The sequence below is a fragment of the Geotrypetes seraphini genome, chromosome 4 (assembly GCF_902459505.1).
Source record: "Geotrypetes seraphini chromosome 4, aGeoSer1.1, whole genome shotgun sequence".
In the NCBI taxonomy this organism is placed as follows: Eukaryota; Metazoa; Chordata; class Amphibia; order Gymnophiona; family Dermophiidae; genus Geotrypetes; species Geotrypetes seraphini.
The window spans coordinates 101971707-101986284 of NC_047087.1; the positions used below are offsets into that span (position 1 = coordinate 101971707).

Sequence of the window (14578 nt, forward strand, 5' to 3'; positions counted from 1 at the left end):
GTGGAAACAGCAATGGAGCAGACAGAGGGACAAGGCAGAAAGGAGAGAAGCCCTATGACTGGGGAAACTCAACCAATACTTGCAAGTACATTTGCTTCTTCAAAACCCACTAATGTTACCCTTGATTCCCTTTAGGACCTAGTCGCAAGCCTGGGGCAGACATTATCCCCATAAATAAAGGAGCTGGAAAAAAGTTCTGGAGCAAAAGGAAGAATCTGAAAGCTTTAATCAAGATACTACTATAATGAAAACAAAGGTGGAAAAAAAAGGACTATTAGAAGTAAAACAGGTGCAGGGTACCCTAATTAGGGATAATACCAATTTAAGAAGAAAAGTGGAAAACCTAGAAAATAACTCTCGTTCTAATAATCTTAGGAAACTAAACTTTCTTAAAACTCCAATGATATCTGCAAAAGAGAAGTTAAAAAAATATCTCATTGAAATATTAAATGTCTCTAAAGATAAGTTTCCTCCTTTTACACAAATATTCTATCGTCCAATGAAAGAACATGAAGATTCTTCTCCGTTGATACAAAATCAGGACTTACAAATGAATGTAACAACAATCCTGGAAACATCTCTTAAAGATTTAGTAAAACCTGCTACCCTCATACTTACGGTGTTATAAACTGATAAAAATTGGTTATTGAAACTGTTTTTTAAAAACAGACAAAGAATTTCTTGGACAAAAGATACAGATGTTCCCAGATGTGACAAAGGAAACCCAAAAATGAAGACGACAGTTCTTGCTTCTTAATCCAGGGGTAACAGCAATGAGGGGGCTGCTTTCTTTTTGCGCTATCTGTGCAAATGTATTGTTAAATATAGATCTAATATATATATACTAGTCTTTAAGCCCGTTAGATTAACGGGTGCTAGAACATATGTGTGTGTGTCTGTCTTTTTTTCTCTCTCTCTCCTTAGCCGCTTTCTTTCTTTCTGCCTTTCTTTTTCCTTGGCTGTCCATCACCACCCCTTGCCTGCTCCCCCTGTCCATTTTCCCTTCCTTTTACCTCCACTGTGTCCACCACCACCCCTTCACTGCTCTCCTTATGCAGCAGCAGCCCTTCTCCCTTTGTTTTACCTCCCCCCCTGTCCAGCAGCACCTCTTTCCTTCTCCCCCTGTCCAACATTAGTCCTCCGTTATTTTTTCTTCACCTCCCATGTCCATCAGCATCTCTTTCCTTCTCCCCCTGTCCAGCAGTAGGCATCCCTTCCTTTTTTATCCTCCCTCCTCCTTCTTATCCCTATGATACTCTTACCTTGCTCTGCCCCTGATCAGAGGTTCCCGACAGCTGCCCAGTTGCACCCATTGGAAAAGTTCCCACTGCCGCATCCCGCACCCCTCCTGACGCGGCTCCCGCTGTCCTTTCTGTCTGTCTCTGTCCCTGGCCCCCTTTGCCTGTCTGTCTTTCTGTGTATCTCCCTGACCCTGTGTCTTTCTTCTTTCCTTTCTGTCTCCCTTCCTCCCTCTGTCTGTCTGTCCAAAGCAGCATTCCATCCCCCTCCCCCCACACCAGTTCCCTGTGCACCTGCCCCTGTGTCTTTCTTATTTTCTTTGTGTTTCCCTTCCTCTCTCTGTCTGTCCAAAGCAGCATTCCATCCCCCTCCATTTCCCTCCCCCCACACCAGTTCCCTGAGCACCTGCCCCTGTGTATTTCTTATTTTCTTTGTGTTTCCCTTCCTCTCTCTGTCTGTCTGTCCGTCCAAAGCAGCATTCCCTTCCCCTCCATTTCCCTCCCCCCCCCCAGTTCCCTGTGCAGCAGCATTAGCGTTTCCTCTACCCGCCCCTGTCCCTTCCCCTTCCCCTTCCCGCGGGCCGGACTACAAAGGTGGTGATTCCAGCAGCGCTTTTATCAGTCTCCACACGCTGCTTCGGGCCCTTCTGCCCTGATTTACTCTGGCACGTCCCTGATGACATCATCAGAGACGCGGCAGAGCAAATCAGGGCAGTAGAAGGGCCCGAAGCAGCGTGTGGAGACTGATGTACACGCTGCTTGAATCGCCATTCGGACCCGCGGGAAGAGAAGGGGGTGGGCGGCAAAGGAGAAACGGAGATCGGCGGCGGCGACAGGAGAAACGGATAACGTCGTCTGGCTGCGGTCCGGCTTGTGGAGGCGATCGGGTGGTGACGTATTCGCGCGCATGCGCACTCCTTCGGCCACAGACCTACAGCGCACGGAACACGAAAATAGGACTGCGCATGCGCGAGTTAGCCTTTTATTATATAGGACTAGTGTTTAAGCCCGTTAGATTAACGGGTGCTAGAATAGATGTGTGTGTCTGTTTTTCTTTCTTTCTCTCTCCCCTTGACCGCTGTCTGTCTGTCTATGTTTATTTGTTTTTCTCTCCTTGGACACTGGCTGTCTCTCCTTAGACGCTGGCTGTCTCTCCTTGGACGCTGCCTGAATGTCTTCCTTTCTGTCTGTCTCACTGGCCCCCTGTGTGTCATTCTTTGTGTCTGTGTCCTTGTATCATTGCCCCACCCCCCCAGAGCAAAGTTGTCTGCCCCCAGCATACCCCTTCCCCTCTCCCTGACTGTCTCTCCATGGCCCCCTTCTGTCTTCCCCTTCCCCCCCCCTCCGAGCAAAGCTGTCTGGCCCCCAGCAAACCTCTCCAACCAAAGCATCCCCCTATACCTGCAGCATCGGCACGACACCCTTCAGCCAATCGTGAGTGCTCAGAGCACGAGAGGGAGCGGGGCCTGCAACTTCTTCAGCGTCGGTGAGGAAGGAGAGGTTGGCCCAACTCAGGGGCTTTGTGAACAGTCTTCTGCGGCTCGAAGCCCTCCTCCCAGCAGCCACTTCCAGCAGCACTCCGTACTGCCTTCCTCCCGCCACCCAGAGTAGATGTCTGTATGTTTTTTGTTTTTTTTTAATTTGTCTCTCTCTCCCTGGACGCTGTCTGTCTGTCATTCTTTGTGTCTGTGTGTCTCCCTGGTCCTCTGTCTGTCCGTCTTTCTTTCTGTCTGTCTCCCTGGCCCCCCTGCTTGTCAAAACAGCCCCCTTTCCCTCTCCCCCTGTTCTGCAATGCCTACCTGCTCCGTGGCCCCCTTCTGTTCCTCCCCCACCTGATTGCTGTCTGCCCCCAGCACACCCTTCCCCCCAAAACAGCCCCTTTCCCTCTCCCCCTATTCTGCAATGCTTACCTGCTCCATGGTCCCTTTCTGTTCCCTCCCCCCCATGATTGCTGTCTGCACTCATCACAACCCTCCCACCAAAACAGCCCCCTTTCCTGTCTGCTCCATGCCCTTCTTTTTCCTCTTCCCCTCCCTGCATCCATGGTTTCTGCCACCGCTGCCACTCCTATTTAAAGCGGCCTGCTGAGGTTCGCGACCGGCTGTAGCGAATCTCGCAGGCCGCTGTCCACCTCAGTAGCATGTTCCCTCTGACGCGATCGCGTCAGAGGGAACGTGCTACCATGTGGAGAGCGGCCTGAGAGGTTCGCTACAGCCGGCCGCGAACCTCAGCAGGCCGCTTTGAACATGAGCGGTAGCGGCTGTTGTGGGAGGATGGGGGGGGGAGTCGTCGACGTGCAGACCGCTGTGAACAGGAGCGGCGGCAGGACCATGAGGCGGGAGTGAGCTGTTCGGCTTCCCCTAGCTGGGGAAACCGCCGTGCCGAGGAGAGCCGGGAGTGAGCTGTTCGACTTCCCCTATCTGGGGAAACCGCCGTTCCGAAAATGGTATTGCAGGAGAGCAATGCATTGTAAAATTTCTCAGCTGCGCGTGGGGCCTTAGTAAGCGCGAGGCATGCTGCACTGTTGGCGGCCACGGACCTACGGATCATGGAAGCACGCCGATAAGAATGCGCATGCGCCGCCTACGGTTTTATTATATAGATTTTTTGAACCATCACAGTTAACAGGGTTTCTCACTATGAAACGCCTTGAAGGGAATGTAGTAACAACAACTTAAAGTAATTAGAAATACTCCTGTAACCACAGTCAGATAATTGTTTTTCTTTTGATAAATTGGATGTGATTCCATTGCCACTTTTCTTTCACTCATTAAGATTCTTGGATCAATAATTTGGGACTAAGTATTGATTAAGAAAAGTATTTCTTCATTATTTTTTCCTTCTTTAGTATTACCTACCAACGCCTGGAAAAAGATTTGATATATAATGTAATATAACTGCTTTCATCCAATGTTACCAAATCTATATTCATTCTGTAACTATGTCTTACCCTAAATGTCACGTACCCTCCTGGAAATGTCCAGCTTCTTCTAATGTAATCCGCTTTGAACCGCAAGGTACAAGCGGAATAGAAATCACAAATGTAATGTAATGTAATGTAATGTAATGTCTTTTTCAATAATCTGAACAAGAAGTTGTTTCTTGATAATTTTTTTTAAACGCAAATTAAAAAAAGAAGTTCTCCCACAATGGCATTTCCATCTACAAAACATACATAACAAATCAAATGTGCATCTTTATCATTATCCATGGTCTCATCCAACTGCAAGCCAAATTCACTTTCTTTTAGTTTTTCAATCAATTGGTCATTGAGGTCTTCTGATATATGTTGAATTCTCTGATAGTATTATTAGATAAAGGTACATTCCCTGCTGATTCGCCAGTCATAATGTTCACCATATGTATAGCAGCAGGTAGAATCAGTTGTTCTGCAATGGTATGCAGTTTTTTACACTTAGCAACTCTATATGCAGCCTTGTATGAGGCTAGCAGAGCATTGTTTGGTATTGACAAATGCCGAGAAAATGTACCTTGCTGTCCTTTTAATTCTTTTAATTTTCTGGTAAAGAAGTCGTGAGTTTTATTAATTGAGTGTGAATGATTAGATTCTAAATGACGCTTCAGTTTACTTGGAAGCACACAGTCTGGTGCCAAAATTTTCAAACAAATTACACATTGCAGTTTTTCTTCTCCTTTAACATTTGTTGATGTGAAGCAAAAGTCCAAATAATTATTATCATATTTATGATATTTTTTCTTTTTTGCACACCTGCTACTCGTTTGTGTTGCATGCTCTCACTTATGTATATGACCATCAATGCCACTTATAAGCCTAATCAGCAGCATCATTTATATGACAGACCCATGAAGAAAATGATATCCTTCTGTCTCAAGAAGTCCTAAAAATACAAACATGGAAGTGATGACCCACAATAATAAATTGTGCTTTCCTGGTCTACTTTGTGGCATTTATTATTGTGGATCATCATCTCTCTACTTTTATGTTTTGCGAACTTCTTGAGGAAATAGGATGTCATTCTCTCCTTGGGTCTGTGTGGCTTCTCATTAATAAAGGTGTAGTGAATTGAATCCTATTTTCTTGATCTACTTTGTCTTTGGAATTTATTATTGTGGATCATCGCGTCTCCTTATCTGTGTTTTTCTAAGTTATGAGGCTTAATCAGTATCCAGAGGGCTTTATGAGTGAGGAATTAAAGTGATTGGATAATCGAGACAGATCTGGAAGAGTTAAATAAAGAGCTCCTAAAAAGGTTCCAGTTCTGGTCAGAAATATCAGTATCAGTGCCTACAGCCCAGGATTGTTTAAGCCCACTTAGTTCAGGAAACTGGGTATTTTTAAGAATCTTATAAAATTTTAAGGCTGCATGGCCAGCAGCAGAGATAGTATGACAAAACGAATGTATATCTGGAGTAGGATGCAAAGAAGAATGTGATAATATGCAATTATGTATTGTAGTTCTCAATTTGGAGCCAAGCATAGAACTAGGTGGACAACAGAGAATTTTCAGATTGAACCTGAGCAAAAGTTTTCCAGCTCTTTGTGGATGGATCAGTGCTGTGGTTCAAAAGAGCTCAAACCATCTTCACTGATACATTAATTTGTTATCTCCCAGCTTGATTACTGTAATGCTCCATACCAGAGGTGTCAAACTCAAATCACATAAGGGGCCGAAATCTAACACACAGGCTAAGTCATGGGCCGGATTTTTTATTAAGATACTTACCCCCTCCTTTGCTGATGCACAGTGTGGTTCCCAGCGCCGGTGGTGGCTCCAACACTCACAGGACTTCTGTGAGCGTCGGATCAATTGCCACCGTCGGCACAAACCCTACGTCGGCTACAAAATAAATAAAAAAGACTTTTCCTCTCTTTTAGGTCCTAGTTTATGCTTGCTGTCTAACACCAGCTCTATCATCCCACTATCATGCATCTTAGAGTACCTTATGTGTGTCGAGGTTATATTTTAATTTTAGTTCTTTATACTTGCAGCACTCCCCCGCCTTCAGGAAGGCTTGTGAAATGTGTCGGCGATAAAGGGGATGAGCACTTAAAATGAAAGCTAAATATTCTATGCTTATGAAAAGTTAAACAATGCAACTATGAAGAGATATGAATCTATTCATGAACTATTTATTAATTAATGAAATTATCAAGTAAAATATAAACAGAAAAAAAAAAATTAAAATAAGAAAAAGTGTAGCTTACTACCAACTCATTGGGACTAATGAGGATTGATACCATCTGATGCTATGTTACTTGGTGGTGGTCTGAAGATCCCATAGGAGTTAAGCCCAATACTAACTTAGATTCTGCATGATAGTGTGATTATTGACTGTCTTTTATACTAACAGCCTCTTTTCCAAAGCCATGCTAGTGGCTGCGCTGCGCTAACTGCCCCGAAGCCCATAGAGATTTAAAGGGCTTTGGGGCTGTTGCCGCACAGCTTTGTTAAAGAGGCCACAAGTTATAAAGGTTGGTTTGGTATCATAACACCAGCTCTGGCAGGATACACATTTCAAATTTTATTTTATTTTTTTAATATTTTATTAAGATTTTTCAAAAATAGAACAACACAAGATTAGCAAATTCACAACACAGCAAACCAAACAGCTAATCACCAGGTATCTTCACAGAAAAAGTGTGAATCCACCACCAACCAATTTCCTCCTGACCAACCCCCCACCCCACCCCCCAGATTCTAAAAAAACAGCCAAAAAAGGGGAGGGGGCTCTTAGGCACAAACAAAAGCAAAAAGGGGGAAAATAGTGCAGTCCCATTAAGGAGGCCGAGCCAGACCATAAGCCCCTGCCCAGAACCCCTAAGCAGACTGTTTCCAAGTCAGGTAGGCATCCCAGACCTTATGATAAAAGGGCAAAGTGTGACAACGGATAGCCGTCAACTTGGACATAAGCTGCAAATAGTCTAAGTGGGTACAGATGTATCGCATAGTTGGTAAGATCTTCTGCTTCCAACAAGCGGTCAGCTCAATACCACATTTCAAATTTGACATATTGTGATCACAAAATAGAAAATAAAATTATTTTTTCTACTTTTTGTTGTCTGGTCATTTTGCTTTTACTCCCAGTTTCTCTTTCTGATTTTATCTATCTTCAAATTCTCTTTTCCAGTGTCTGCTGTCCATTTTTTTCCTCCTCTTCTCTCTTGCTCCAGTCCCTGTCTCCAACATATTGATTTTTCCCTTTCAACTTTTCTCCTTTTTTCTTTTCTGCCTTTGTCCACTCAAATCTTGCCCTCTTTCTCATCCTTCTCCTTTTTAAATGTTCAGCTACCTATCAATTTTCCATCTTCTCTTATTCTGTAGCCCTCCCATTTCCCATCTCACTCCTTTCCCAGTCTCCTATTTCCTTCTATCTCTCCTCCTCTTTCCTCTTGGTCCAACATTTTGCTCCCAATCTTTTCTATTGTTCTTCTTCCTTCCCCTCTTGATGCTGAACAATGAGCTGAAAGGAAAAAAAAAAAAGAGATGCTGCATCTCTCTCTCCCTTCCACCCCCAGACCTAACATTTCTCCCTCCCTTCCATTTCCAAATCAAACTTCTCTCCCTTTCTCTTCCCAACTGCCCCCCATCCCATCTGTCCCCTTGTCTGCCTGCCTCCCTCCCTCCAGGTCCACTATTTCCCCTTTCTCTTCCTAACGGTTCTCCCTTCAAGTATTTTTTTCCCTCTTCCTCCATGCTACCTCAGGTCTAACCTCTCTCCCTTCATCTCACTCTCCTCACAGGCTTGCCTTTCCCTTCAGCACTGGTCCCTCTCTCCTCACAGCGCGGAATGTCTTTCCCTCCGGTGCTGGTCCGATGTCACCACTAAGCTGAGGAATCTGACGGCCTCAGTGATTCAGGAGTGTTGTACGTGGCTCCTTCTCCTGCTTTTTGCCTGCCGTGGTATGTCTCCAATGACGCGCAACTTCCTGTTTCCACCCGGGTGGACCGCGGCGGATGGAAGGCAGGAGGGGGAGCCACGAATAACACTGCCAAATTGTGGCAGACTTTCCGGCATGACGACAACATCGGACCAGCGCAGAAGGGGAAGTTCGAGAGAATTGCCGTGGGCTAGATAAAAAGGCCAGGCAGGCCGGATTTGGCCTTGTGTTTGCCTGCGGGCCTGCGGGCCTTGTGTTTGCCACATGTGCTCTATACAAAGGTATCACACAAAAAGAGCTTAGATGTCTTCAAATAGTCCAAAACACCACAATAAAGCTGATTACAAACGCTAGGAAATTTGATCATGTTACACCTCTGTTGATTAAGACCCACTGGCTCCCGATGTCCCATCGAATCACTTATAAGATCCTGTTATTGACTTTCAAAGCACAGACTACAAACTTCTCTGAATTCGTTAACAAACTCCTAATTCCATACACCCAAACAAAAACTCTTTGCTCAAACAATCAACATCTGCTATCTAGTCCCTCAATGAGAAATCTTAGCATGACACGTTCAACCATTTTCTCAATTACAGCCCCCATGCTTTGGAATGCTATACCTACCCAATTACATGAGGAAATGGTATAAGAACGATTTAAATCTAAACTAAAAACTTTTTCACTTAATGACGAGTTTGCTTTATATACTTTGCCTATTAATTTCTATTACAGATGGGCCCCACTCCTTCTGTCTCCCTATCCTATCAAGTCTGTCTCCCTATCCTATCTTTGATGTAATTCTTCCCTCTCTCCTAACGTTTCCTGTACGTCTTTGTGTCTTGGTCAATGTATCCCCAATTTTTAGCAATTTATGCCACTTAGAAAACTGATAAGTGGATTATCAAATTTTTAATAAAACTTGGAAACTTGGAAGGCACTTAAGCCCTACATACCTTAAGATTTGAGAAGTTGTGGAATCATCATAATGTGTATGATAATCATATTTTATAAACTTTCAAAGAAAAAGAAAACATCAATATAATTTCCTTTTGCTGAATGATGTTAAGGCAATACAAAGATTACACATGTCTATTGTCAGAAAGTGAAATACATACCAACAAATTTGTTGGAGGGCTCCTCTTCTCCACGACGCCTGAGTTGGGTATCCGGTTTAATTGGTGGGGCATCTGATGTCTTCTTTCCTTTTGCTAGTTTCTCAACAGACTTATACTTCAGAGAGCCTTTACTAGATTTTGATTGGCTTTTTAGCTCTGCTGACTAACAATAAAAAAGATAAGTTCAGTTCTCGCTCTAATGGCATGTGGTACTGATTAATTTTGAAAAAACGTATTGCTGTAAGTAAATTAGAAAAATGTTACCCATAAAACTTTTCTATTTACTCTGAATATGCTTGAAAACTACAGTTTGACTGTAGACAAGACTATAACACACAGCAGATGAAATCGTAAGTCCTCCAAAAGCAAATCAAAAAGTGTATTGTATTAGTCCAATAAAGCGGTATCACTTTATTTTTCATTTTTAGTTATTATTTATTTAACATTCTGAAATTTTATACATTTGCAACCAGTGTTCCCTCTAAGCGGGCGGGTGTTGTGAGCAAACTTTTTTCACTGTGAGCTAAAAATATCGGGCGCCAGCAAGTTATGAGCCAAATAAATATGTTGCTTTCTACCACAGAACTTCCTTACGTTTGTATGGAATCTATCCCCTTTCAACTTTAGAGAGTGCCCTCTCGTTCTCCCTGCCTTAGCTATTAAGTCTATTCCCTTCAGTACCTTGAATGTTTCTATCATGTCCCCTCTCAATCTCCTCTGCTCAAGGGAGAAGAGGCCCAGTTTCTCTAATCTTTCGCTGTACGGCAACTCCTCCAGCCCCTTAACCATTTTAGTTGCTCTTCTCTGGATCCTTTCGAGTAGTACCGTGTCCTTCTTAAAGTACCAGTGCTGGACGCAGTACTCCAGGTGAGGGCGTACCATGGCCCGGTACAGCAGCATGATAACCTTCTCTGTCTCTTCAGTCCAGCATCTGCCCCTTCCATTCACTGTCTGTCTTTCCCTGCCATCTCTCCTCCTGCCCCCCCCCTGCCCCCCAATTTGGTCTAGCATCCATCATCTTCCTTCTGTTCCCCTCATGGTCTGGCATCTCTATCCTTCCCTCCCCCCTGTGGTTTTTAGCATATCTCTCTTCTCATTTCCTCCACTCAGATCTGATCATTCTCTGCTCTCTCTTCCCTTTTCTTCTCTGGTCTTCCTTCTCTATTTTCTGCCTCCATCTAAATTAAATTCTTTCTTACTATTTAGTCCCGTTTCCCTCTTTTCACTGTGTCTACACACAGCTTGTCACCCCTTTCCCTCACCCCTCCATTATCTTACTATTTTCTTCCCCCTTTATTTATCTCCTCCTTCCATCCAGTATGTGTTCTTTCCCCACTTCCATTCAGCATCTGCTCTCCCTTCTCAACTGACATCCATCTGCCTTCTGCTCTCTCTCCCTTCTTCTCACTTCCATCATCTGTCCCCTTCTCTCTCTCATCTCCTCCATTCCATCATCTGCCCCTTCTCTCTCTCTCTCTCTCTCCCCCCCCCCCAACTTCCATCATCTGCCCCCCTTCCCCTCACCTTTGTGGGTCACTTTCTTTCCCCTGAGGGTGGCTCATGTCACAGGGGAAGCTTTGGCCGAGCAGAACCGCTTGATTGACAGTGGAACTTACTTGATTGATGTCGATGCTGGGGCCCGTTGCCGTTTGAAGGAAAAAAAAAAAGGTGGAAAAAAGGAACCTGTAAAGGCGAGAGGAAGGGAAACCTCCAGGACAGCTGCTTTTTGCCCTCCTTCAGCGGCCCAAGAGTTCAGACCAGCAGCGGCAGCTCTGTATGCTTTTAACTTCGGCACAGAGCTGCCCCTAATCAATAGTTTAGCGCGGTTTCATGAGGCAGCCTCGGGGCCTTTGATAGCCGGCCCGCTTCGATGATGCGATGTGGGCCGGCCTAGCAAAGGCCCCGAGGCTGCCTTATGAAACCGCGCTAAACTATTGATTAGGGGCAGCTCTGTGCCGAAGTTAAAAGCATACACAGCTGCCGCTGCTGGTCTGGAGGTGCGGAGACAAGGCAGGAGGCAAACGCGGTGGAAGGCAGGAGTCCCGGCGAAGGCAGGAGTCCCGGCACAGCGACTGCAACAGGAAGTTGCAAGTCAGCTGACGCCGGCCTTTCGTTGCGGCGGGGACCGAATCCTTCGCGGACCGGCAAGATTTTGTTTGCGGACCGGCGGTTGAAGAACTGTGCTCTACACTGTGTGCGCTGTGACGAGAAACTTGTGCGCTGCGAGGTAATATTTTGTGCGCCAGCGCACCCCAGCGCAGCTTAGCGGGAACACTGTTTGCAACCTAATTATTTGTACAAAGTTTAGGTCAATATCCATTAGAAAGGCAATGGTGAAAGCTAAAAGAATGCTAGGAGGGTGCATAGGGAGAAGTATGGCCAGTAGGAAAATTCTGGAGACCATACCTTTAAAAAGATATAAAAAGGATGGAGTTGGTTCAGAGGAAGGCTACTAAAATGGTCGGTGGCCTTAATCATAAGGCGTATCGGGCGTCAGACTTAAAGATCTCAATATCGGGGGTCAGACTTAAAGATCTTTACTTTAATTTCCTTTCTGTACAAGTTATGATCAATTCATAATGAAAATTAATAAATAAATTTTAAAAAATTTGATAACCCGCCAAAACAGATTTCAAGGCAGTTTAAATATTTAAAACAATAGGGGATAGGGGGCGTGGCTTGGACACGCAAGCAAATGGTCGGGTAATAGCTGTGCTCCATGCCAGACAAGCTAATATTTCAAATTTAAAGCTCCAAAATTGATTTTTTCACTGAAAAAAAACGGTGGATAAGAAGAAATGGCATCGGGCAAACAAAATAAAAACGATACAGGAGCCGGAGGATCAGGAACAAGCAGTAATAAAAGATCAAAGCCTGAACCAGGGACACCTTCAAAGGTTCCGCTGCCTTCAGAAGGAGAAACAGACATGATGGTGGAAATAAGACAGATCAAAGATATCGTTTTAGAAATCAAAAAACAACTTCAAAAGGCAATTGACGACGTAGCCATGCTTACAAAAAGAGTGGACCTAATAGATAACAAAATAACTCACTTAGAAGAAAAATCGGAAGAGGTACATACTGAAGTCATGCAAAATAAAAAAGCTTGGAAAGAAATGGAAATAATGAAGAGAGACTTGGAAGATTGTTTGAATAGGGAAAAAAGAAATAATTTAAGAATTATAGGGATGCCTAAAGGAGTGGAAAAAAATGATCCCATCACTTTCCTGGAACAATTTCTTCCAAAAATCCTGCCTCTTAAATCCAAAGTGCCTCTCGAAATTGAAAGAGCACACAGAATACCAGGACAAAAAACAACATTACAAAAAGGTCCAAGAACTTTAATATTTAAACTATTAAGATACCAACATGTTGCTGAAATATGTCAACTGGCTAAAGAAAATAAAAATTTACGATGTCAAGATGCACGTATACACATTGTACCGGATTTTGCCAGAGAAACTGCCTTAAAAAGAAAACAACTACTGGATTTAAGACCTCAATTAAGAGCACTAGGAGCAAGATATGGACTTCTATATCCAGCGATTATGAAAGTAACTTTGGGAAATAAAACACAAAACTTCACAGATTACAAGAAATTAGCAGAATATATAGAACAATGTGAACAACCAATGACTTCTTAAATAAAATGCTGAGTAAGTTTATCAAGATTGATATTTTTTTTTTTTTCAAATGAATGTGTTTATATTTCATATTATTTTAAATCGTTACTGAAAATAGACTTTGGAAAAAAAAAAAACAGTTTGAATTAACTGATTCGAATATATAGAATCTTCCAACTTACTTTTAAAAAAAGAGAAAGATCGATGACACGAGCACGGAACTTGGCTCGGTGAGAGCATGGATGAGTGGCTGACATGGGGGAGGGGCGGAATGTTGACTTCATGCTGTGTGTCGCTGCACGACTCAGGGAGTTGGAGGATTGAGTCGGATTTCAAATAGACTGAGAGGATTGCGAGGTGAATGTCTCCCTGCCATATAGTCCCTCAGAGACACAGAAATACCCGAGGTATGATGGTTGCTATGACACTGCCGAACAAAAACACGAAGAAGCATGCATTTACAGGAAATCTCTATTCAACCAATGAACTACACCGGAAATGAAAAAAAAAAAAAAAGGTTATTTTCACGTCATCACATCTACGGAGGAAGAAGAGGAAACTTGAAGGAAAAAAAAAAAGGCATTTATACCAACGGAACTATACGGAATGAAAATATATTTAATATTAGATATAAATTATAGAATGAAATAAACTGTATTTACAAAGAAAATAATAATAACTTCATAGTAAGAATAGGTTTTATGATTCAGATACAAGCTGAATCCATTCTCTATAAGATACAGTTCTTTACCGGATATAGAGAAAAAGGTTTATGGATAGGAATCATTAAAGTTTTCAATTGACCTATTAAAATAGGAATAAGAATGAGTAAGAGAATGGGTTATGATAGATTTTAATTTTTTTTTTTTTTTTCACAATTTTTACCTTTTAATTCTAGATGAATGTATCTCATAGAATAGAAATTATAATGAATGAGATGAATGATTGAAGTTATAAAAGATAAAATGTTTGCTTAAAGTATTCTAATAATCTTATCCTTTTTATAAATTCAAAATATCTTATATATATTTAATTTAGCTGAACATAACAAAATTTGGATAAATAAATAAAAGTATTCATATAAATAAAAAAACAAAGGTATATAAATTGTTGAATTTTAATAGTAGTATTTATATTATTACTATGGAGCTTGTGATATTAAAATATTTTATAGCTTGTAAGGAGTGATGTTAAACCTGATCTAATTTTGCGTTTCCAAGTATTCATATATGTATGGGGTGGGGAGGGAGGAAATAGGGGGGTATTAAATTTCAAGGGTCTGTGTACAATAGGTAATTCTTTTTTTTTTTAAAAGTTCTTTATTCATTTTAAATTTCTTACATCAAGTGATAAATATATAATACATATAATTTTCAATATACACTTGAATATCCATCAATATATATTTTAATACAAACATATATAAAAACCCCTTTTGCAATAAATTATATATCATCTGTTATTATAATATTGTACCCACCCTAACCCCTATTATATGATCTATCATTGTGCTATGATATCTGATCTTTAGAAAAAAGAGCCAATGGTCCCCAGATTTTATTAAATTTTTTAATATAACCATGTTGTAACGCTATTGCTTTTTCCATCTTATATATATGGCAAATAGAATTCCACCAAAAAGTGAAATTTAATTTTGTATGATCTTTCCAGTTTTGAGTAATTTGTTGTATGGCGACCCCTGTTAATATCAATAAAAGTTTATTATTGTTTGCTGAT

The 14578-nt window shown here is 42.2% G+C and overlaps 1 protein-coding gene across 2 annotated transcripts in view; it reads right to left on the reverse strand.

The window, feature by feature from the left end:
* The window catches only part of SPAG17 (sperm associated antigen 17), a 742651-nt gene that overhangs the window by 651481 nt on the left and 76592 nt on the right, over nucleotides 1-14578 (reverse strand). For both annotated transcript variants that reach the window (XM_033941513.1, XM_033941512.1), the window contains exon 5: nucleotides 9219-9381. In XM_033941513.1, the coding sequence (XP_033797404.1) occupies nucleotides 9219-9381 (163 nt within the window). The remainder of the gene's footprint in view (nucleotides 1-9218; nucleotides 9382-14578) is intronic.